The 23,432-nt window shown below is 42.7% G+C and overlaps 1 protein-coding gene across 1 annotated transcript in view; it reads left to right on the top strand.

Moving 5' to 3' along the window:
• Positions 1-23,432, top strand: part of LOC122810775 (transcription activator BRG1-like) — a 1,556,036-nt gene that overhangs the window by 636,769 nt on the left and 895,835 nt on the right. The window contains exon 13 of the mRNA XM_044082336.1: positions 5,334-5,497. Within this exon, the coding sequence (XP_043938271.1) occupies positions 5,334-5,497 (164 nt within the window). The remainder of the gene's footprint in view (positions 1-5,333; positions 5,498-23,432) is intronic.

Genomic DNA, 23,432 nt, shown 5'->3' with positions numbered 1-23,432 from the left:
ACAGTGAAACACGAAGAACATAGTACAGTTGTGTACACTTACCATAAATGTAGATGTTCAAGTGTATTCCCTGTTGCAGTCCTTGTTACCCTCCCTCCAGCCCCCTATTTTTCTCTGGCTATACCTCTACTTTCTTTTACTATGCTTAAAAGCCCTTTTGGTGTATTTGCTTTTGGTTGGAGGTATATTTTTGTGTGTGTAATTTTATTTGCTCCCCATTTGGGGGGCACCTGACATCTGGGGCAAGAAAAACTGATGTAATGGCGTCGGCTGCATGTTTTATACCCCTGACGTCATGGAAGAAGGGACAGCAACCGATCAGGCCGACTGAGGGCAACCTGCCAGCAGATTACCCAAATGTAATGACTGCAACAGTGAATACACTTTAACATCTACATTTATGGTAAGTGTACGCAACTGCACTTGTCTGGATATATCATCCTCAGAGTCACTTTTATGCCCTACTCTGTGCATGGGGAGCATACATGTAACATACGGCATATCCATTATAACCTAAAGGCTTTCATATACTGGCTGGACCCTTGGCAGGGGATCCTTATTGTAAAGAATACTGCAAAGAGGACATCTACTGTTATGGTAAGATTTTACACAACTGTACTTTTCTAAGGCATGGGGTTCCCATTTTCAGTTTACTTCCTTGTTCTTTGGCTTGTCTACTATACCCAGGGTCTTTAAAAGATGCCTGGCTCTAAGTGCCTTTTGCAGGAGAAAGGGAATGCATATTTACCCACATCTGACTGCCTGATTCCAGTCTGTTCCCCATCAGAGATAGTGTCCTACAGATTACAGTAGACTGTTCAGAAGGTAGGGCTGTCCCTAAACATGTAGAAACCGCAGCTATCACCAACCAGATAAGTTACATTCCTGGGGGCTGTTTTGGACTTCAGAAACCAGAAGGCTTTTTTGCCTCCAGGTAAGATCCTGTTTTCTTCAAAATTCTGTCTCAATAGGATTATGGCCAAGGATTCTTGGACTGCAGGGATATATGGCATCCTACGTTGTGATGGACCTTCTGGCCTAGCTGCAGTTGGAAAACTTCAGTGGTACCTTAGGAACAGATGATGCTAGCATCTCTTCTCTTTTCAGACCAACATTCTGCTGCTTCCTTGTATAAAGAAGGAAATTACATTCTGGGCAGAGAGCATCCACTTGAACATGGGAGCTCCATTCAGGCTTCAGACTGGATTCTAGATTCTTGCATTAGATTCCGCCGACTCTGCTTGGGGAGCCCATGAAGGGGACTTGAGGATCCAAGGAACTTCAGGCAAACAGGTGAGGAAGAAGCACATAAACATAAATGATTGAGGCATATCTGACCACTAGCACTTCTAGTTATGAGAACAGACCACACCACAGTTATCTGGTACATAAACTGTGAGGGTGATACTTCTACTTTCTGTGCAGACTGGTCATGCATGTGTGGGACGTGGCTGAAGGTAGGGATTATTCCAGTATTGTAATGCATTCTTGGGTAGGACAACAGCTTGGCAGACAGATTAAACAGGGCAGCATTAGACCCCACAGAATGGATACTAAAGTAGGTATCCCTTGAATGTAGTCCATAAGTGGGGTGTGCTATAAATTAGACTTTTTTGCTTCTCTAAAAAAGCTGACAACTTGGGAAGTTTTGTATCAGGACCCCCCAAAAAGGCCCAGATGACAGAAGCCTTTTCCAACTCCTCTGGTCTGTTTTTGTATGATTTTCCTCTCCTCTTCGTCATCCCTAGGATTCCCAGTGGTATTGTAGAAGATCAGAGAGATGAGGCCAAGGGTGATGATAGCACTTTTCTGACCAAAGCAGTACAGATTCTCCCTTCTGAATTTTGACCGGAAGAAGCCCTTTCACTGCCACAGCAAACAGTCCTCTTGTTCCCACAGCAGGTGGTCTGTCCTACATCCTGATTTGTGATTTATTCCTCATCTCCTCCAAGCATATTTCCAGAGGATGTTACACACATTGGGAGGCCAAAAAAACAAAAAAAATTGCACACTAGAGAATCTTGTCTAGGTAATTGGAAAAGGTTCTCCTGCTGGTGTCTTAATAAAGGACATGAATCAAACCAAGTACAGCTGTCTGTTCCCCACCTACTTGTAACTTGCTTTGAAAATGTCTGACATGTTTCAGCCATATCTGCCTGCCTGCCCTATGAAAATAGTCACTCAAGGGGATTCTCTACATAAGACCTCACAGAAAAGAGCTCAACCTTGGGACATCGACTTTGTGCTCAACAAGCTAACATTATCACCCTATGAGCCAGCTGTTTTGGCTCCCATCTAGATGCGGTTATGAAAAACTGTTTTTGTGGTAGCCTTGACTTCTGCAAGATGGATTTGTCAACTGCAGACCTTTGTGTAGATAGGTCCTCTGTTTTTTTCCATAATGACAGGGTCACTTCAAGCACACATCTTACCTTTATGTTCAAAGTGTTGACTGAACTCTCCTCGAATCAGGCCATTCTATTCCCATATTTACAGAACAAGGAAGGAAGAGTGTTACATTAATATGGTACAAGCAGCACAGATTTTACCTGAATAGAAATAAAGCAGAAAGTCAAGTTAGCTGTTTCCTGCCTATGGAAATGGAGGGGACCTGTCAACAAAACAGGTGGTCTCTCCATGGATTTCAAACTGTATTCATTTGTTGGCGTTGCCTCCATTTGATACATATCCCTGCCTCTATTAAAGCTCAGTCTGCTAGGGCCACAGTTACCAACACAGCCTTTCTTGGGTGTGTGGGGGGTCCTCACCAGCTGTTGGAGGCAGCAGGAACCTTGTCAGGTGTCCAAACCCTTTCCAAACATAACTTAGGAGCCATGTCCAGGGATGGGGCAATTTTGTGTCAGCTATCCTATATTGGTTAATGTCCTTTCCTCCTTTTTCAAACCAAATAACCATCCTTGTGTAGTTGTGGAAGTCACCCCAAAGGTTAGTTCTGCACCATTGAACCACAAAATGCATAATACAGTTTTAGGTATTTGCCATAATTGTAGATGTTCGTGGTTTGCAGTACAAGATCCTTCCCTCCCTCCATTCCCTCTCTGTACCAGTGCACTCCCCTTCCCCACTCTTTGTAGCTTTCTTTCTCCCGATGCATCTCTTGCAGCCTTTGGTGCTGGATTGGGCCAGTATCTGATCATAGATAACTATGGCTGGATTCTATAGCAGGAAAGACCTGAAGATGGTGCCATCTGTGTCTTCCTTTTATACCTCAGATGTCCCGATATGAGAAGGGAAGGAGGGAGAAGATGACAACTGTGGTGTTTGGGCTTCTTCAGGCAGGAATCCTAAGAGAGTCCTTAACCGTAACAGTGAATCAAACTTAAACGTATACAATATATATTTTCCTAAGGCAACTAGTTTATTACATGCATTGCATTTCGAGTGTGCTGTTAGACATATTGACACGCACGCCATTTGTTCATATGCAACTTTTTCCGCCTTGGGTAGGCTAGGTATGTCTGTCTTGAAACAGAGCATGTTTTTGTGGTTCAGTGTGTAGCAGTTCTCGCTATTTGGCAGTAGATGACTGCAAGAGCATAGATGTCTGCTGCGCATTTTGGCTTTCTTTATTGTCAGTATGCTACAGTTTGATTTGTCATTGCTGGTGGGTGGTGCTGACTTTTTATGATTTTTTGAAGTGTTGCTTTCTGTCTTGTACCATTACTGCTGTTCTATGAGCAGATTGGTGGGTGTTGAAGTGGTTGAAAGCTGTGAGTTTCTAGATGATTTGAAGGTATGTATGATTTGAAGATATGTGCGTGAAGACTAGCTTCCATTTTGCTACACAGCTTGTTGAATGTTTGCTTTTGGGTATTTCTTGGGTGTTTTAGATTCAAAGTAAGTTTGATTTTTATGGTGAGTGGGGTGATGTAGATCTATTATTTTATTCAGGTTACTGTATTGGACTTTTTGCAAAAAGTTTTAAACCAATTCTGTCTTTTATTCTTTTTGGCACTTTTACAACTCTGGTCTTTCACTTTACAAAGATTGCTTTGTTTAAATATAGTTACCATAATATGATGAATGTATATATTAACAGTGGTTAAGTGCTGTTAAGCAGGTTATTGTTTTTGCATGTTTTATGGCCTTTTGTCACCTGTTTGATCTTTATGGTAGGATATATGAATATTGCTAATTTTATCTGTTCTGTGGCACTGCTCCTGAGCATTGCTCATTGCAGATTTATTCTGTTTTTTTTTCTTATTCATGATTTATTGGGTCTGTATTAAATGAATGAAATGATAAAAGAGCAAACGCTCTTTCATCGACAGATAAATGCCAAAACAGCGAAGTTAAGTAACAGTGATTTTTTCCCCAGGGAAAAAAATCACTGCTCCAGAGGAAAAAAAAATGTCAAGACAAAAAGTGGGGGGCTTAGCCCCCCACACCCCCTACTTAAATATACCAACTCTAAGATCACACCATAGGGGAGGAAACTGCAAAGTCCCGAGAAAGGCCCAGCGATTTTTTTTCCCTGGGAAAAAAATCACTGTTCCTTAACTTCACTGTTTTGTGATTTTGGCTTTTGTGTGTCGAAAGAGCGTTAGCTCTTTTCTCGTTTCATTTGTTTAATATAGACCCTATTTATTTAGTTTGATTTAATTCAAATTCTTGGTTCAAATACTTGTAAAGTGGTTTGAAGAAAAAAAAAACATTTTAACTTGATATGTTTCCTTCTGTTTTAACTAAAGAGGCTGGTCAAAACTGTAATCTCTAGTTAGGGGTGGCATTTAGATATCCCCCTAAAGATAGGAAGTCATCTGTCGGTCATGTTCCCATATTACAGCCTGAGTATGTGTGAGGCTAAAATGGGCTTTACTACAGCCATCTACAAGGCCTTCTATATATCACTTCTTCCTTCCAGACGCAGTTTTTAAGTAGTTTAAGATGAGATATACTGCTGATCAAAATTAGCTTGTGTTTGGTATTTATAATCCTGTGTTGTGACACTAGATCTTGCTGGGCATCTTAATAGTTACGTATCCATCCTCCTCCATTGTCTGTAGAGAGAAGGTTGGAGTTTGATACTTCTAGCCTTCATTTCTCATCAGGTTTCTGCTCATGCCTCTGCAGGAAAGAAATAGGGAAATGGAGATGAGGTCGTTAATGATTTAATACTGTTGGCCACCAAAGACCCTTCCTTCTGCCAAAGTCATTCAGCAGGTCCTTCATAAGAAGGGCCTCCTTCACTGGCATGAGGTTTTCTGATGTGGTGAACTGCCACTAACATTCTCAAGATGCCTTTGAAGATGATTGCTTGTAGGTGCTTATGTAACACCTTTTTAACTATTTTTTTCTTTTAATTTTCTTAGGAACTACAAAAGCTGAAGACCGTGGCATTCTGCTGAAAACGTTCAATGAACCAGACAGTGACTTCTTCATTTTCCTTTTGAGTACAAGGGCTGGAGGGCTTGGTTTGAACTTGCAGTCTGCAGACACTGTGATCATCTTTGATAGTGACTGGAATCCTCATCAGGTAAAACACAAATCCTTTGTGGCTGTTGATCTACCTCAGATGTAGTGTGCATGTGTGCATACTTTTATATACTTTGGATTGTCAGCTGGACCATGTTCAGCTGCAACCCTGGAATTAGGACAAACCTACTCCTTCAACTGCTGTCATGAGGAGATGCCATATATTTTCTAATGATAATTTTGTTTGAGCTTGTGGGATGCTACTCTAGTGAAGAGAGGACAAGGCTTTTTGAAAAAAGCTGTTTATATAAAAGGTTGTATGCTATGTTTAATCGTGTTATGTTTAAGTGAAGAAAGCCATATTTTGACTTGCATTTGGTGTGGTGATAGATTTTATTCCATTCATTTTGTGGTGACTGCTAAAACTGTACCCATTTATAAAATGTACAAATGCTTTTTAGGAATGCTTGGAGAAAATCCAGAGGATGCCGCTGGACTATCTTCAGTACTGCTTCTTGAATCAAGTCTTAAAATGCTTGAGTGAAATAATGACTGTATTTAAGAGTACAAAGACTAGACAAGAGAGCACTGGAATTTAGTAGAGAAAACTATCAAAAGAACCAAGGTATTTAGAGCAAATAACTAGAGCACAAGAGGCAAAGAAGACATTTGGAATGCAGGCTAGGGATTGCCTTCCCTGTCAGGGACTGAGATCAAATTAAAGGCAAAAAGAAAGGGATAGGGGAGTACTAAGTGAAAGATGAGCTCTGGTAGAGTTTGTAGTTGAATCTAGAACAGATGTTGCTGTTAAGGGGATAATTAGTAAGTTGTATAAAATACTGCATGATAAATATAGGAAGCAGAGGAGGTTAGAAAGATTGGGAAGAGAGACTGGATAAGCCATTCAGAAAGAAACTGTGGAGGGACATGGCTCCCAAATATGCAATACTGTTTAGAAGATTTAAGATTCTTGCTTGAAAGTGTTTGCATAGGTATTTTATAACCCAAGCAGACTACAGAGAATTTTTCCTCAGATGGATTGCAGATGTTGAAGTTGTTTATTGGGAGGACTAACTGAACTTATGTTTGGGGAGTGTTATGAATTGGCAGACTTTAAAGACTTTCCACCGAGTATACTTTTCAGAAATATTGGGTGAGCAAATGATTGTAACTAAGTTATTTTTTGAGCTGGGATACAGGATATGAACTGCCTAGACATCGTAGAACTTTTTTTGAATTTTGATAGCTGACAAGTTACTATGAAGTGGACACCAAAGTCTTGGCCAACTGTATTTGAAGTAGTGAATATTATAACAGAGTTGAAAGAACCGGAAGTGGGATCTTTACAGAAGAGTAAGAGTAAATTTCATAGAAAAAATGGAAATTGTGGGAACAGGTTTACTATCAAATGGACGATTGGATGAGATTCACAGTAGTCCGAATCGACCCATTTGGTAGAATAGGAAGATCGAATGCAAAAATGTAGAAATGTACAACAGCGAATGCAATACAGCATTCACTGCTGTGCATTTCTACATTTTCATGCAGATCGCACTGTAGTGGGGATCAGAAAATATACCCTTTCCCTCATACAGTGCGATCTGAGTTTGTATATCTAAGTAGCAGGGGGTGTGAGGGGTGCAGCAACTCAGTGCTTCCGTTGTATGTGTGTATGTTTGTGTACAGTGATAATTTAATAAGGGTGTTAAAAAAACACTCTAGTTGGGACAAAGCTTGTTTGGCAGAGTGATGAAGCGAAGCTTATGACATATCTCAAGGAGCTGTAGTGTCAGTGGGTGCTACCAGTGACCCAGGTGAGGTGCTGTTGCAGCCCCTGGTCCAGTGACTCCTAGGCCCAAATCATCTGCACCCCCTTGGGGTGGCCTCCATGATTTCTGGAGTACCTACCACTGCACAGCCATCATTTGGGTCTGTGGTTGCTCAGCAGGCCTCTGCTTCTGATGTTCAGGTTGTGGATCTCTAGCGAGATGCCCTGTCTACCTGAGCTACTGAAACCTTAATTGATGTGGTCAGATGACTGCAACCACAGAACATCCCTTCTAAATGGACATCTAAACCAAAGCAAACAAATTTATTTTCTTCGCCTCTTCCTTCTGCCACTTCTCTGGCCAAAGCCCAAGGCCCCCACAAAATAGCATATGAATTCATGGCTTTCATGCAATCTAGGGAGCCCTCTCGCATTTTTGCTACTGAAGCCTCCCAATCTAAAAGAAGCAGGGAGGTGACCTTTCTGGAAGATTCAGATTCCTCAAGCTCAGAAAATGAGGAAGAGTTGTCCTGTTCGGGGCATCTTCTACCACAAGCCTATTCAGTTTCAGACTCTTGACACCCTGTTTTCTGTCCTGCCCCTCCAGCGGACCTTTATTTCAAGGATAACCACCTTAGAATGAAGGAGGTTTTCAACTGGTAAAGCAAACAGGATCTCTCAAACCTAGACCCATTATAGGGAACTTCTAAATTTCCCTTCTTCCAGGCCACTCGCAATCCTGCCTGTACACGTAGTACTGGATAATGTATTTGAAGACATTAATTTACATCTGGATTCTATGCCTAGGAGACTAAACACGTTTTACTGAATGACTGAATCTCGCAAGTATGTTTACAAAAATCCCAGGACTGAATCCTCCATAGTCTTGAGTCCACAAAAGGTGTACTTAAGGGGCCAACTGGAAATCCCTTGCCTAATGATAGGGAAAGACTATTGGATTTGGGGAAAAGCCTATACCTCTGCCACCCTTACAATGAGAGCATTGAATTGCCATTTCCATATGCTAAAGTACCTTGACTTTGTCCAGGACAAAGTTCTGTCTAAGGTGGAGTCTTGTGGATAGAACCTTATCAAAGGAAATTCAGGAGACAGCAAGAGAAACTTTACTAGTCTCCAGACACCCCCTAAGGTGTGACTGACACCTTGGATACATCATGCAGAGCAGCTGCCAAAGATTGTCGTATGCAGGCATGCATGGCTGATGACCCAGCCCCTGTCATATCAGGTTAAGGCAGAACTACTGGATGCTCCAATAGACATGGAATTTCTTTTAGGTTTTCCAGCTGAATAGGTTTTCGAGAAGATGGATAAGAAAGGAAGAAAAGCTAATAAAAACTCTGGACAGAATTTTCTCTGTGACACCACAGTACAGTAAGAATTACCCTTCAAGACAAAGGGAGGTTTCCCTGTGACAAGAGATTGAGACAGTCAAGGAGATGGGAGCCAGAACATTTGCACAGAACAGGGAGCTCCATAGAGCCCCCACAGTACAGAGACCAACTGACTGAGGTCAATTCCAGCCTCACATAACCCCTACTCACCTTCCCCTCCAAACCTCTGATTGGAAGACACTCCTTTCTAAATCGGTGGAAATCCATCACTAGGTACCAGTGGGTCCTGAACATCATAGAAGGGGGTACTACATCCAGTTCAGAAAAAAATCCCGCACTCTCTGGGCATTCCATAACCATCAAAAGAACAGTAAGGCCTCTTACCACTATCCTCAAGGAACTACTACATCAAGGATCCATTCAGCCTGTTGTAGAGGTCAGGAGGGAAAAGGCTTCTACTAAAGGATTTTTCTAGTTCTATGAAAGGAGGACACCTGTAAGCACATCTTGGACCTTTCAGAACTGAACAAGCTTCTCAGTATCCAAAAGTTCAAAATGCTTGCTTTACCAAAATTACTTCCTCTGTTCTTCTGAGATGCCTTCATGGTCTTTCTAGACCTAAAACGCACTTGCCTTCATCTCCCCTTAGCCGACAGAGAAAATAACCTCAGATTTGTAGCAACAGGCTCTCCCTTCCAGTTCTGTTTTTCACCATTTGAGCTGTCCCCGTCTAGTAAACCAAACACACAGAATACCGGGCACTCATATCAAAGCAGAGAGTACTTTAATCGCACACAGGACGTTAAAATAAAACTGTAAAAAGCGCTTCTGTCTTGTGTAAGTGCCAAGACTTCATCAGATAACACCATTTTTTACTATAACAAATTAAATACCCTAGAACAATGACATAAACAAGTGTGCCCCACCAGTAAAAAAATCACAAATCCTGACCCCCCTCCTTTTTTAAAAATTGTCTAAACCACATTCCTTAAAACCATATTGATAGACCATTTTAATAACTGAATTTGAGAATAACTTTATCTTTCTAAAGCTTTTAGCCTAAGCACACTAGTGGCTGAAACAAGTTCATTCAGACCTGGATAACTTATTGCATTTAATCCTAGCTTCCAGTAAAGTTCTTTCTTTTCAAGGAGGACTCCCCAAGGACCTCCCCTTTCAGTTTGCTGTACCTTCTCCAACACAACAAATTTAAACCAATGCTTATCATGGGCCATAATATGCTTGGATAATGCGTTATTTTGTTTTTTTCTGATCATTTAACAATACTTAAAATGGAACACTCCCTTAAGGAACATATGTTATCTATATAATATGCTGAGTACATCTAAAGTATCGCAGCATATACAACCCCCTTTGTGGAGCAATCATACCTGTCTTTAAAGTATACTTTATGCCCTCTTAGTCACATTATCACCGAGTAAAATGTATTTACAATAATTACAATGTCTACAGCATCGCATTCTACATAATAATGTCGCTTTTAGTTTTGGAGATGGTGTCTCTAGAATAGCCTTTAGGGTTAAATCTTTTTTATATTTTATATGAGGACGATCAGATTTTTTTCGTATATTCAATATCTTTCAAAATAGTCCAGTTTTTTAATAAAATCTCTTTAATCATATCACTTTCTAAATTAAATGTCATAACACCTACTTTTATAAATATCCCTAGTTTTAACAGGATACATTCCTATATCCAAATTTTCCCCCTTTTTTTGAATAGGTTTAAAGTGTCCTGAAAATCTTTTATTTATTACTTCATCCTTTAAATTGATGACTAATACAAGGGGGTAACTTCTACTAAGAAGCATTGACTTTAAATTTTCACATTCATCAAAAAGTTGTTTATCATTCTGGCAGCATGCACAAACTGCCCCTTTATTACAGATTTTTTTTGGGTAAGTGGGTGTGCACTAGTGAAGTGACGACTATTGGAGTAGATGGGTTTTCTGTAAATATAAGCTGTATATTCACTATTGCTCAAGTCCTTCTCTAATGTAATGTCCAAATATGCAATCCTATCTTTGTTTGCTTCATAGGTAAAATTCAAGAAGGTTGTGGTGCCATTAATAAACTCCTTAAACATACGTAATTCGACCTCACTACCCTTCCATAAAATAAATATATCGTCCAAGTATTGTGTATATGTCAAGTTGTCTTTAAACTCACTGTCCAGTACAAATTTTCATTCCCAGTAGACTACAACAGTATTAGCAAAAAGGGAACCACAACTTGCCCCCATAGCCACACCTTTTTGCAAAAAATATCTACCCTCAAATACTAAAAAAAATATTTTTAGCACAAGTTCTAAAATTTCTTCATATAAATAAATTTTAGTCTGTTTGACCCTATATTGGGTTAAATACTCACAAAACCACTCAATCCCCTCCCTGTGAGGAATAACCGTGTACAAGTCTTAAGTCGGTCGTGACTAGTATGTCATTTTTGTTGAATTGTACTTCATTCATCTTTTTAAGAAAGTCCCACAAATCCGTACAAATTTGTTGTTTCAAATCCAAACATTTAGGACAACCACTGGTAATCGATGACCTTGCATCCACAATGAGGCGCAGTGGTGGGTCATTCAGGTCTTTGTGGATATTCAGGATTCCAAAAATGCTAGGGATAATTGGGTAGCCAATATTCAAGTAGTTAAATTAATCAATTGTGGTCCTACCCTCTATAAAGAGGTCCCAAATTTGTAACCAGATAGTGTTATATGCACATTTAATCTGTTTGAGAGACTAGGACACAAGTGCCTTCATTCAACAAGTTAAACATTTTTCTGTTAATACATATCCTTGTGCATCAGTACCATTCCCCCACCCTTATCTGGTTTCATTAATGTCATATTTATTTTGTTAACATATTCGAGTTCTTCTAATTCATGTTTCCCCATATTAAATCCAACTTGTATAGAATTTCTATTTATCAAAAATCATTTTCACAAGTTTTTTTCAAACAGTTGTAAAGTTGGATGGAGCAGTGGGTTAAAGGTGTACTAGAGGCTTTCAGACCCATAATCAGTTGTGACATATTAAAAATTATCTTTAAATTTTCTAATAAACACTTTTAGCTCGGTTAACAATTCTGCTACATTAGCACGTATAGTGATCACAAAACTCAGACCTTTTGTCAATGTTTCAACAAAGGTTTTACGAATCTAAATCTGTGTTATAGTTGAACATTTAAAGTAGTTTGTATCGTTCATGACAATTTGGCAAAACTGTTTCATTCAATAAGTTTACACCCGAGTCAGACCAACTCCAATGGTCTGTCTCAGTTATTACCCTCTAAGGTGGGTGTGAATAGTTTAAACAATTCAGTTGGTTCTTTATTACCCAGCTCATCCAGTCCTATTCACTCCAATTCCATTGGTTCCACTGGTTCGAAGGAGGGTGGTAGTTGCGATTCCATTGGTTCTTCGTTGGTAAAGGGGGCCTGTTTCCCATTCCCCATTGGCTGGATTGTTTCTCCCTTATCCTTTCCAACTTCTGCAGTTGAAATTCTGCTTGCTCCCACTCTGAAGTGTTCTGTCTGCATTATGACTCCTGTTAAGATTAGCTTGTTTATTGGAGTCATTATTAAAACCCTGGCCATTTTTTAAATTATGTCTATTGTGACTATTAAGCCTCCTGATGTTTTTCGTATTTCACTGTTGCAGTCCTCACATTCGGGTTATCCCTGCCAGGGTAGCCGCCGGCCTGAACACCAGAGACTTAGTATTTCTGCGTGGGTTGCCGTTGTTTGAGGACTGATGTCTGCTCGTCAGTAGTATAATGTAAGGCAGCCACTGCTGTTACATCAGTCTTTCTTGCCATGGAGCCCGAAGCAGTTAGCATGAGTGCCAATCGGCTGCTACCTGAGTTTTGTCTCCAAATTTGAAGTTGAAGTATTCTAAAGCTAAGTACCCCATTGGGGATCCTTTTTTCTTGCACTAACCGATGGCAGAAAAAGTTAATTGTCTCGCTTGTGGAAAGCAAATACCACACAGAGACTTCCATTCTTAATGTGTCACTTGTTTAGGCCCAGACCATGTTGTCTTCCGCTGTCACTTCTGTGCTTTGTTCAATTCCAGAACTATCCATTGTCTGGCCCTTATTGTAGCCAGATATTTTCGTTTACAGTCCTCTAATTCCGATATGGCTTTGGTAAGCCACCCAACAACAGATATTCCGAAAAAACTTGGATAAAGACAGAGATAGACTGCACAGGTCTAAACCTACTGGCGATGCTTCCATTAAGCTAGTCATCAGTTCTCCGGTACTCAGTGAAGGGCTGTCACAGCCCCTGATGCCCCTTTCAGTTGAGTCGCAGGCTGCTACCGAGACCCTCTTGGAGTCCAGTATACTGCAAAACTCTTCTTCGACTAAGGATCCTGCGGTCGTCTCTACTTTGGATGTGTCTGGAGCCGCAGAGCAGGCACCGGCTTCAAGGAAGTCCTTTGCACTACCTAATCTCTACACAAACCGACGTGTTCTTTCACAACTACTGTTTCAAAAAATGACCCGAGTTTCTTAGGGCCAGGGTTCGAACCACACCCAAGAAACCGACCGTCACAGGCGCCTGCTACCTTGCCTCAGTCTCAAATGCTTAAAATGGCAGAAGACCTTATCATTCTGATCAGGGGAAGCCAAGCTACCCCCTCAAAAAGAAAGAGTTCTGTCCCCTGTAGTTTTGCTTGACCAAGAGTCAGATAAATCTGTTGCATTTGACTGTGAAGACATGCAACCCCTCTCCACTTATGAGTATTCTGATGCAGAGGACTCAATCCCTTCATCCTCTCCCCCAGAGAATTTTTCCTTTGGCGAAACCCTGCGTACCTTAAGGGAGCATTTCCAATGGGAGAGTCAGGACTACCCTCGGTCTAAAAAGAGACTCGGGGAATTCCTAGATGATCTGCAACACAGACCCTTGGCCCATCCCCCCAGTCCTGGATGTTTTGGAGGATGTTTTCCTTAAAACCAGCTCGACTCCTGATGCCCTACCTCCTGCTCCCAGAAAACCAGACCGGTACTGTAGTCCCTGACTCACAAATATCTTTTTAAAAATCCACCAGCTGACCCTGAGGTCATTTCTCAAGGGCCAAAAGGGATTAAAGCAACCTCTCAGAATCCCACCCCCTCTGACAGGGATTCCCGAGCATTAGACAGATGGGGTAAAAAAAATACATCTTATCTACTCTTGCTATCAGGGCACTAAATCTGTCAGTTCCATATGCTGAAATTTCAGCAACATACTTTGGAACTCCTTAAACAAAATATTTCTTCCTTTCCTGCTTGGGCAGAATCAAAATATTTACAAGACTTAATGCCTTCTGCAAGATATGTAACTAAACGCACTTTGCACTATGGTTTTGACACCCTAGAAGCTTCTTGCAGGGCAGCAGTCACTGGATCTGTCATTAGAAGACATGCATGGCTTAAGGAACAACCCCTGTCAGACCATGTCATATCTAAATTGTTGGATGCTCCTTTTCACAAAGATAACTTATTTGGCACTAAGGCAAACAAGGTCTTAAAAAATGGAAGAAAAAGCAAAATCTATGCAAACAGTTAAGGATTTCTTACAGGTCCAGCCCCCCTAGGTTCATCAGGCATTGTCCCTCTAAGCACCGGTCCTTTCCTGCTCTGAGTAAACCAGCCCAACCTAGGCCCTGTGGAAAAAGACCCCCCCCCCCCCCCCGACAGTAGTCCCTGGGAATGCAGAGATCTAAGCAGTGCACTAACTCCACTTCAAAACCAGGGAGTTCTAAGCCACCCCCTTAAGGTAAGAACTCACAATGACTCACCGCCTCCCCCTCTGCCCACCTTCACCTACCCCTAGGAGGAAAACTCTCCTTTCACTCAAACACCCGGGCCACCATTACCAAGGACCAATGGGTTCTGAACATTGTGTCTCAGGGATACAAAATTTCCTTCCACACCCTTACAACCCCAAAAGGGTTCCCAGATCTACCACCAAATCAGTGGGCAGAGGCTCAAAAGGAAATCCTTTCCCTGCTGTCTGAGGGCAATAGAGCACTTTCTGCAGAATAGATAGGCCAAGGCTTCTACTTCAGACTTTTTCTGATGCCTAGAAAAGAGGGCACCTGGCACTCCATCCTCTATCTATCCATTCTAAACACATTCCTGGTGATCCCAAAATTCAAAATGCTCACCATCCAGCAGCTGCTAGCCACATTAGATCTAAGAGGCCTACCTACACATTCCCATCAGGGAGTCATGCAGGAAATATCTCCGCTTCAGGGCAGGATCTTAACACTTTCAGTTTTCTGTGCTTCCCTTTGGCTTATCTACTGCTCCCAGAGGTTTTACAAAATGTCTGGCTCCGGGTATTGCCTTTTGCAGACAAAGAAATATTCAAATTTACCCGTACTTAGACGACTTCCTTATTCAAGCAGACAGCCAGGAAAAGCTGCTGAAGCACCTGGCCTTTGTAAAGACCCTTCTAACCTCCCTAGGGTACACAGTCAATGAAAAGAAATCCCAACAGGTGCCCACCCAAAGCATAATCTTCCTGGGAGCCCACCCAAAGCATAATCTTCCTGGGAGCAAGTCTGGACACAGCCTCCCAGATGGCATACCTTGCACAACAGAAACAAATTTTCCTGACAGCCAATTTCTCTCAACTAGCCACCAGGCCCCAGCTATCTGCAAGGAAGATCCTGCAAGCTCTGGGTTTCATGGCATCTTGCATACTACTCCTTCCATATGCCATACTGCATATGAGAAAACTTCAGTGGTACCTAAAGAGCCTTTGGTGTCAACACTCGCAAGGTCTGGAAATTCTTCTACCCATAATTCCATGCGCAAAAAGGAATTTTTGGTGGGCAACAGCATGCTCCCACAACAAGGGACTGCCCCCCCCCCCCCCGCTGCCTCCCAGACTCTCACCACAGACGCATCAGACTGCACTTGGGGTGCACACCTGGGCGGCAGGTGCATACAGGGCCAATGGAGCCCACAGCAAATCCCTCTGCACATCAGTCAAAAAGTGATGATGGCTGTGCAGAACGCCTTGATAGCTTTCAAACCCCTACTCTCTCCAGGGGTTCTCTTGATCATAGCAGACATAAACGACTGTGATGTAGTACATCAACAAGCAGGGAGGGACTCACTCCTACCCCCTATGCAGGCTGGCCATGAACCTTTGGCTCAAAGCCTCCTCCTTGCAATTACACCCATTAGCACAGTACCTACCAGGCTCTCAACTCTCTGGCAGACCAATTAAGCAGAAATCTTTTGAACCCACATGAGTGGCAACTCAGCAGACGTACCTTCACCCTAATAACACAGAAACGGGGAACCCCGAAGGTCAACCTCTTTGACTCCCACACCAACCATCAGCTCAGCAAGTTCTGCACCTGGGAGCATCACTGCAGAGCTTGGAAAGTGGATGCCCTGTCCTTTCCCTGGGTCATTCTATTGGTCTGTGCCTTTCCTCCACTACCCCTCATCCCCAGGGTACTGCTCAAAATAAGGGAGGAAAAACCAAGGACCATTCTCATAGCTCCAGACTGGCCCCGACAACACTGGTACTGCTTGCTGAGCAGCCTGTCCCTGCTGTCTCCATGGCATATTCATCGATTTCAACCCTCCTGACCCAGAGGGAAGGGGAATTCATGCGTCCCCAATTGCAGACGCTCAGTTTGGCAGCTTGGCTTATTCCCTAACCTCGAACCAATCTGCCATCCTCAGTAAACAGGTTCTGGATGTTGTCCATGAGGCCAGATGTCCTGTCACCAGAAAGTCTTATGCAAATAAATGGAAAAGGTTCTGCACCTGGATCCAGGCTAAGGGAGCTAATACGGCACAGCTCTCCATCCCTCTCATCCTGGATTACTTAGCTGACCTACTACACAGTGGTTTCTTTCTCCTCTATAAAAAATCATGCCCCTGCTATTTCTGCTCATTTTCCCACTGAGCCCTTTCTCCTCTATAAAAATGTATGCCTCAGCTATTTCTGCTCATTTTCCCACTGACCCACCCCTTTTCTCACATCCTGTGATCAAACAGTTCCTCAGAGGGGCTAGCAACTTGGTGCCCCCCAGAAGGGCACCAGCTTGGGACCTTAACTTTGTCTTGGAAAAACTCACCCTGCCTCCTTTCGAACCAGCTTCTTCTGCAGAGCTAAAATTTCTCTCCTGGAAGACAACATTCCTTCTGGCCATCACTTCAGCCAGAAGAGTCTCTGAGCTGCAAGCACTCATGGTTGTGGAACACTTCTTCATCTTCCATGCAGGTAGTGCATCCCTCAGAACTAACCCATCCTTCATGCCCAAGGTGGTGTCCAGTGTGGCTGTCAACCAATCCATTCATTTGCCCAGCTTCTTTCCTAATCCCCCAGAACAAGGGGGAAAACAATTCTTCACTCTAAATGTGCACAGACAGTGCAGATTCTATCTGGACAGGACTAAATCTTTCAGGAAGTCTGATCAATTGCTGGTTAGCTTTGCTACAGGGGCAGAAGGCAAAGCCATCTCTGAGAAAACCATTTCCAAATGGATAGCACAATGCATCCATTTCTTCTACAAACTGCATGGAGTGCCCCCCCCCCAAAGGAGGTCCGGACACATTCCACTAGAGCAGCCTCCACTTCTGCAGCTTTCCTCAGAGGAGTCCTGGAGGCTGCTACCTGGACATCTCTTCACACTTTTTACCAAGCATTACCACCTGCCTCTCTTCTCCAAATCCAGGGTTGGATTTGCCACTGCAGTCCTGCAGGGCATCCTAGCCAGCCCCTAGTTTCCTTGACTACCACCACCCCTTTTCCTCAGCTGTGGGAATCTACCAAATGTGATGACTGCAACAGTGAAACATGAAGAACATAGTACAGTTGTGCACACTTACCATAAATGTAGATGTTAGAGTGTATTCACTGTTGCAGTCCTGGTTTCCCTCCCTTCCCCCTTTTATTCACTTTCCTTACAAGGGACATATTGGTATTTATTTTCCACTGATGGGGTTCTTGCACCAGAACCTGGCCTCCTACTTTGGGGGCGTCTGACAGGTTAGGGCAAGAAAAACTGATGTAATGGCATCGGCTGCCTTACTTTATACTACTGACGACCTGACGTCAGTCCGCAAGCGACAGCAACTGATGCAGAAATACTAAGTCTCTGGTAGCCGAGGGCTACCCTTGGAGGGATAACCCAAAATATGATGACTACAAAAGTGGATACACTCGAACATCTACAATTTATGGTAAGTGTACACAACTGTACTTTTTCCCACACTTGTTCCGGTGGGGGCTTTGGATAAGCAGTTCCAGTCGCATGTAATGGTCTCTAATGTTTTGCTTTTCTGATCCCATATTTGCTGCATCTTAATATCAGTGCTTGAAAATATCCTTCCATAGTCAAATTTGTACCTGTCAAAATCAGGGCAATTCACAATTCTCACATTTCACTTGATAATGTGACTGAGGGCCTAAAGTATATTTTAGACGGGTTTGATCACTCGACAAAAGGGGGTTGTGTATGCTGCATTATGTCAGATGTATTCAGCATATTATGTAGGTAAAATGGAACGATGAGCATTGTTATGAGATCAGAAAAAATAAAACTAATAACGCATTATCCAAGCATACTATGGCCCATGATGAGCATTGGTTTAAATATGCTGTGTTGGAGAAGGCACAGCAAACGGGTGGTCCTTCTTGAAAAGAAAAAACTTTACTGGCAGTTGCAATTAAACGCAACACTCTGAATGAACTTGTTTCAATCAGTAGTCTGCTTAGTGTAAAAGCTTTAGAAAGATGAAGTTATTCTCAATTTCGGTTATTAATACTGTCTGTCAATATGGTTTTAATGAGTATGGTTTAGACTGTTTAAAAAAAAAAAGGGGGGGTCTCAGGACTTGTGATTTTTATTGGTTGGGCACACTTGTTTTACATCATTGTTATGGGGTATTTAAATTGTTATAGTAAAAGATGGTGTCTGACAAAGTCTTGGGGCTTTATAAAAACTAAAGCATTTATCTACTTGTTGGCTGTATTTTTTTTTTTTTAACCTATTGTGTGCAATTAAAGTATGCTCCACTTTGATACGAGTGCCTGGTATTCTTTTTCTGTTTGGTTTACTAGTTTGCTGTTCTGTTTACATTTTTTCTTAGCTGTCCCCAGCTCCCAGAGTTTTCACAAAATGCTGTGATAGCACATTGCAGAATTTTGGGAGGTCACATTTACCCCTGCTTAGATGACTGTGTCATTCAGGGAAAATCCATAGTAAAGACCTTTGATGCCTTTCCGTTCACCATAGACTGCTTTTAGAAGATAGGTCTCACCTTAAATCTTCAAAAATCACAAGCTATTCCTCAAGCAATGATCCTCTTCTTGGGAGCCCTCAGATTCAGTCCATTAGAAAGCCTTCCTTCCACAAGACATCTTTCCTGACCAACCACCTGACCAGTCTTTCCAAAACACATCAGCAAGGGAATGTGAGGATTCTGGGTTACATGGCATCCTGCATTCTGATGATCCCACTTGCAAAGTTACACATGAGAACTTCAGTGGTTCTAAAAAAATGCTTGAACAGAATTCTCAACCCCTGGATACCCCATTTGCCTCTCCTTTCATGCCTAAAGAAGGTGTTCCCATGGTGGAAGAACATACCGCAGAACCCAGGGGCAAATTTTTCGTTCCACAAGTAGGCAAGACCACCACAGACAGTTCAGACATAGCTTGAGAGACCCACGTAGGTTTCCTGAAATTCAAGGGTGTCTGGACACCACAGCAAATAACATTTCTTTTAAAGCAGAAGGAGTTTCTAGCAGTCTATCTGGCAGTAAAGGCTTTTCAGCACAGTTTAAGCGCTGTGAACTTGCCCATTTGGACAGACAACACCACAGTGATATATAAAGAAGCAAGAGGTACTGTGTCCTACCCTTTGTGCAGCCTCGCAAGGAAATTTTGGATGGTGGTTCAAGCACTAGTACGGACTCTGATAGTGTCTTATATTTGGGTCAGAGTACCCTGGATGATTCTCTAAGCAAGGATCTTCTAGACACCATTGAATGGATGCTGAAGAGAGGCGTTCTTGTACCCATCTCTACAGTGGGTGGGAGGGTCCCCTCAATAGATTTGTTTGCTTCTCACCAGAACAGACAGCTACAAAAGTTCTGCTTCAAAATGCAACAGACAGAAACATGGAAAACGGATGGTTTTCTCTTTCACATGGAAAAACTTGTTCTGTCTGCATTCCTGCTCTTGCCCATGATCCCCAGGGTCCTGATAAGTCAGGGAAGACAGACCCAACATAATCCTAGTGGCCCCTTCTAGTGTTTCACTGTTGTAGTCCTGACTTGTGGGATTTCCTGCTGTGGAAGCCCTTGGTCCAGCCCGACTACCAGAGTAAAAATCTCCCTCCTCCTAAGGCTAGTGGACAGCTGTCAGAATGCTTTGGTATAGAGAGAGCCAGCTGACCCCATGACATCAGTCTTTTTGCTGTCAGAGCCTGAAAGTGTTTCAGTGCATCAGTCAGTCCGCACCAGAGAGAAGTCCTCTAAACCTAAGTACCCCATTGGTGAACTCTTTCTTGCTTTAACTCATGTTGGATAAGGTTGGATAAGGTTAATAATTGTTTCCGCTGTGGTAAGCAAATCCCACACACCAAGACCTTTTATATGCTCTGTAACTTGTCTAGGCCTAGATCATGATATCCCTAGTTGCCATTGTTGTGCCCATTTCAATTCTAGGACTGTCAGACATCGGGCCAAAATCTTAGCTAGTCCTCTTAGTCTGCCATCATCTTCGCATCACTCGATAGCTTCCACCAGTCATCCCCAGGTTCAGATCCCTAAGCGTAGGAAGGACAAGGAAAAAAAAGCCCAAGCGTAGGACCTCTGACGGCAACCATTCACCATCTGTCAGTCCCCCAAGGCTCGTTATGGCTGAGGAATGTGAGGTTCTTTCTCAGCCCTCTTCTGTGACTGAGGCTGTAGCACAGGCCTCTGAGACCTGTATGGAGTCGGGTCTCTCAGCTTCCGCAGGCCTTGTCTTTCAGTTCATCGGTTGGGTCCGGAGTCATTCAGCAGACCTCTGCTTCCGATGAACGATCTTATACCCGTCATGTTCCTTTGAGGTGGCAGCTGGTATCTGTTTTAACTTACAAAGAGACTTTTTATCAGGATTACGGAAGTACCTAGGTCCAAGGTCAAAGCTACTCCTAAGAAGGGTTCTACCTCAGGGTCTATGCATAGGCCTACTGGCTCCCACGCTGTAGGTTATCAGAAAGACCTGGTCGAGTTAGCTGAGGACCTTATCTTCTTAGAGCTAGTCAACCCCCTTTGGAGTCTTCCCCAGGTAAAAGGAAAAGAGGGATCCTACCCCTGAAGTTTTCTCTAAATCTCCTGATTCCGATGAGTATTCTGACCAGGAAGTCTCTCTGAGGAGACACCCACCCTTACTTTTGAAGATTCAGATTCTGAGGAAACTGTTTTCAGCTTCACCTGGTGAAGACATCACTTTTGGGGAAATGCTCCATACTATGAGGGAACATTTCCAGTGGGAGGCACAAGAGTACATTCAATCTAAAAAGAGGTTTAGGAAGTTCCTCTGCCCCCCCCCAAGAACACAAACCTGTGGCTATTCCTCCTGTATTGGAGGTGGTAGAGGATGTTTTTATGGACTCCTCCTTGAAACCAGATTCTCTTTCTCCAGCCCATTGAAAACCAGACAGGTTTTATTGGGTGCTAGACTTCATAAATACCTATTCAGAAAAATAAGAAAAAAAAAGTCTACACTTGCGCTACCCTAGCCATGAGAGCCCGTAACTGCCAAATTCGTATGATAAAATACCATCAAAGTATTTTAGATAAAATGAAGCAAAATATATCCTGCCTGGAAGACAAGAACATTTCCAAGGAATTGTTGGACCATTGCCATTCCAGTTCCCAGGTGGCTAGACACTCATTGCACTGTGTCTGTGATGATATGAAGCCCTCCAGCTGAGCTGCTGTATCTGGTTCTGTCATTATAAGGCATGCTTAGCTTAGGGAACAGACCCTACCAGACCATGTCACATCCAAACTTCCAGATGCACTACTGGATAAGGACTTCCCTTTTGGGCCAAAGGCTGAGGCTGTGCTTAAAAAAAATGAAAGTTAAAGCAAAAGCTAAGCAAAAGTGTCAAGGACTTCCTCCAAATTCAGCCTCCTAGGTTTGGTAGGAATCTCCCTACTAAACACTGGTCCTTTCTCACTCAAAAAAAAAAAAAAGGGCAACTGAGGAAACCCCCTGAGGGAAAGGTCTCAAAGGCAGCATCAGTCACATGGGCCCAGGCAGTGGTCCTCAGGAACCACCAGGCAGGAAAATTCTGCGCCACAGGGCCCTGGCAAAGTGCAGTAGTGACTCTTCTTTCCCCTACTCCCCCTACCATGTCAAGAAAAGGTAGGAGGAAGACTATCCCTGTTCAAAGAAAATTGGTCCCTCATTACTTCAGACAAGTGGGTTCTGAAAGTTATTTCAGATGGCTACAGGCTCACTTTTAAAGAGCCATGAAGATACTCTGGTTACCTGGATGTTCCCCAAAATCAAAATGCAGAAGCTCTTTCTCGGGATTGCAACCTCTGTTCAAAGGGCTCAATGGAACCATTACCAAAATATCGCATAGTGAAGGGATTCTATTACAGGCTATTCCTGGTTCCCAGAAAGGAATGCTGTTGGCGCCTTATTCTAGACCTGTCCACCCTCAATCAGTCCCTGCTGGTACCAAATTTCAAAATGGTGACTCTTCAAAAAACTTCTTCCTGTGATTGCCCCTCGGGCCTTAATGGTCACCTTAGACCTAAAAGATGCTTACTTGCACATTCCTATAGAGGGATCTTGCAAGTTTTCTTAATTTCAGAACAGGTACCAGTCACTTTTAATTCTCTGCATTGCCCTTTGGCTTGTCTGCTGCTTCCAGCATCTTCATAGTGTTTAGCTCCTGTGATTGCCTCCTGCAGAAGAGGAGGGATCCAAATTTAACGCTATCTAGATGACTGCCTCATTCATGCCATGAGTTGGTCAATGCTCCTCAACAATCTGGCCTTCACTCAGGACCTCCTCCACCTCCTTGGGGTTCACCACAAATTTTTGCAAATCCAACACAGATCCATTAACCAGGATAGCTTTCCTGGGGACGGTCTTAGATTCCTCCATTCAGAAAGCCTTCCTCCTTTCAAGAAAGGTCTCCTTCCTGACTTAATACTTTCAAAACATTATGCAGAGACAATGCATGTTAGCCAGGGAATTCTCAGCAAGGATGCTTGAACCATACAGCAAGGGGGAGGGAGAAGCCCCCCACTTTTGCAGCTGCAAGACCATTACCTAGGAATGGCAGGCTTCAACAATTAAAAAAAAAACAAAAAAAAAAAACACACCAAAACTCCATGGTGGCAGCGACTTCTTTAAGGAGGACCCATGCATGCGTAAACACAGTCCACACTTGTGTGTGCGTGCGTAGAATTTAAACGAGCTAGATGCTCCGTTGTTGAGGGAGGTCATTGCTGCCAGAGTCATGCTTCTGTTAGTGTGTGTGTGTGTGTGTGTGTGTTTGTGTGGGGGGGGGGGTTATTTAGATGACTTACTTCTGCAGAGATTTTGCATATTTACTGATATTGGTGGATTGTAATGACAAGTTTGAGTGGCCTTTCATGGTTGAAAGTTTCTGAAATGGGTAGTTTTGTCATTATTGGTTCATACATTGTTTCATTGCTTACTAGAAGACTGTTCAAAACTACAAATTTAAAACACATTCTAACAAGTGGTGCTGTATTATGAAGGGAATGTAATTTAATATAATCAGGAAGGTGAATCAAGGAATGCATACATGTATGCATGGCTCCAAAAATGTGTAAGGAGCCTGTGGTTTGA

The sequence above is a fragment of the Protopterus annectens genome, chromosome 9.part0 (assembly GCF_019279795.1).
Source record: "Protopterus annectens isolate FY-2018-M chromosome 9.part0, PAN1.0, whole genome shotgun sequence".
NCBI lineage: Eukaryota > Metazoa > Chordata > Ceratodontiformes > Protopteridae > Protopterus > Protopterus annectens.
This window is presented reverse-complemented; position numbering and strand designations above follow the sequence as displayed.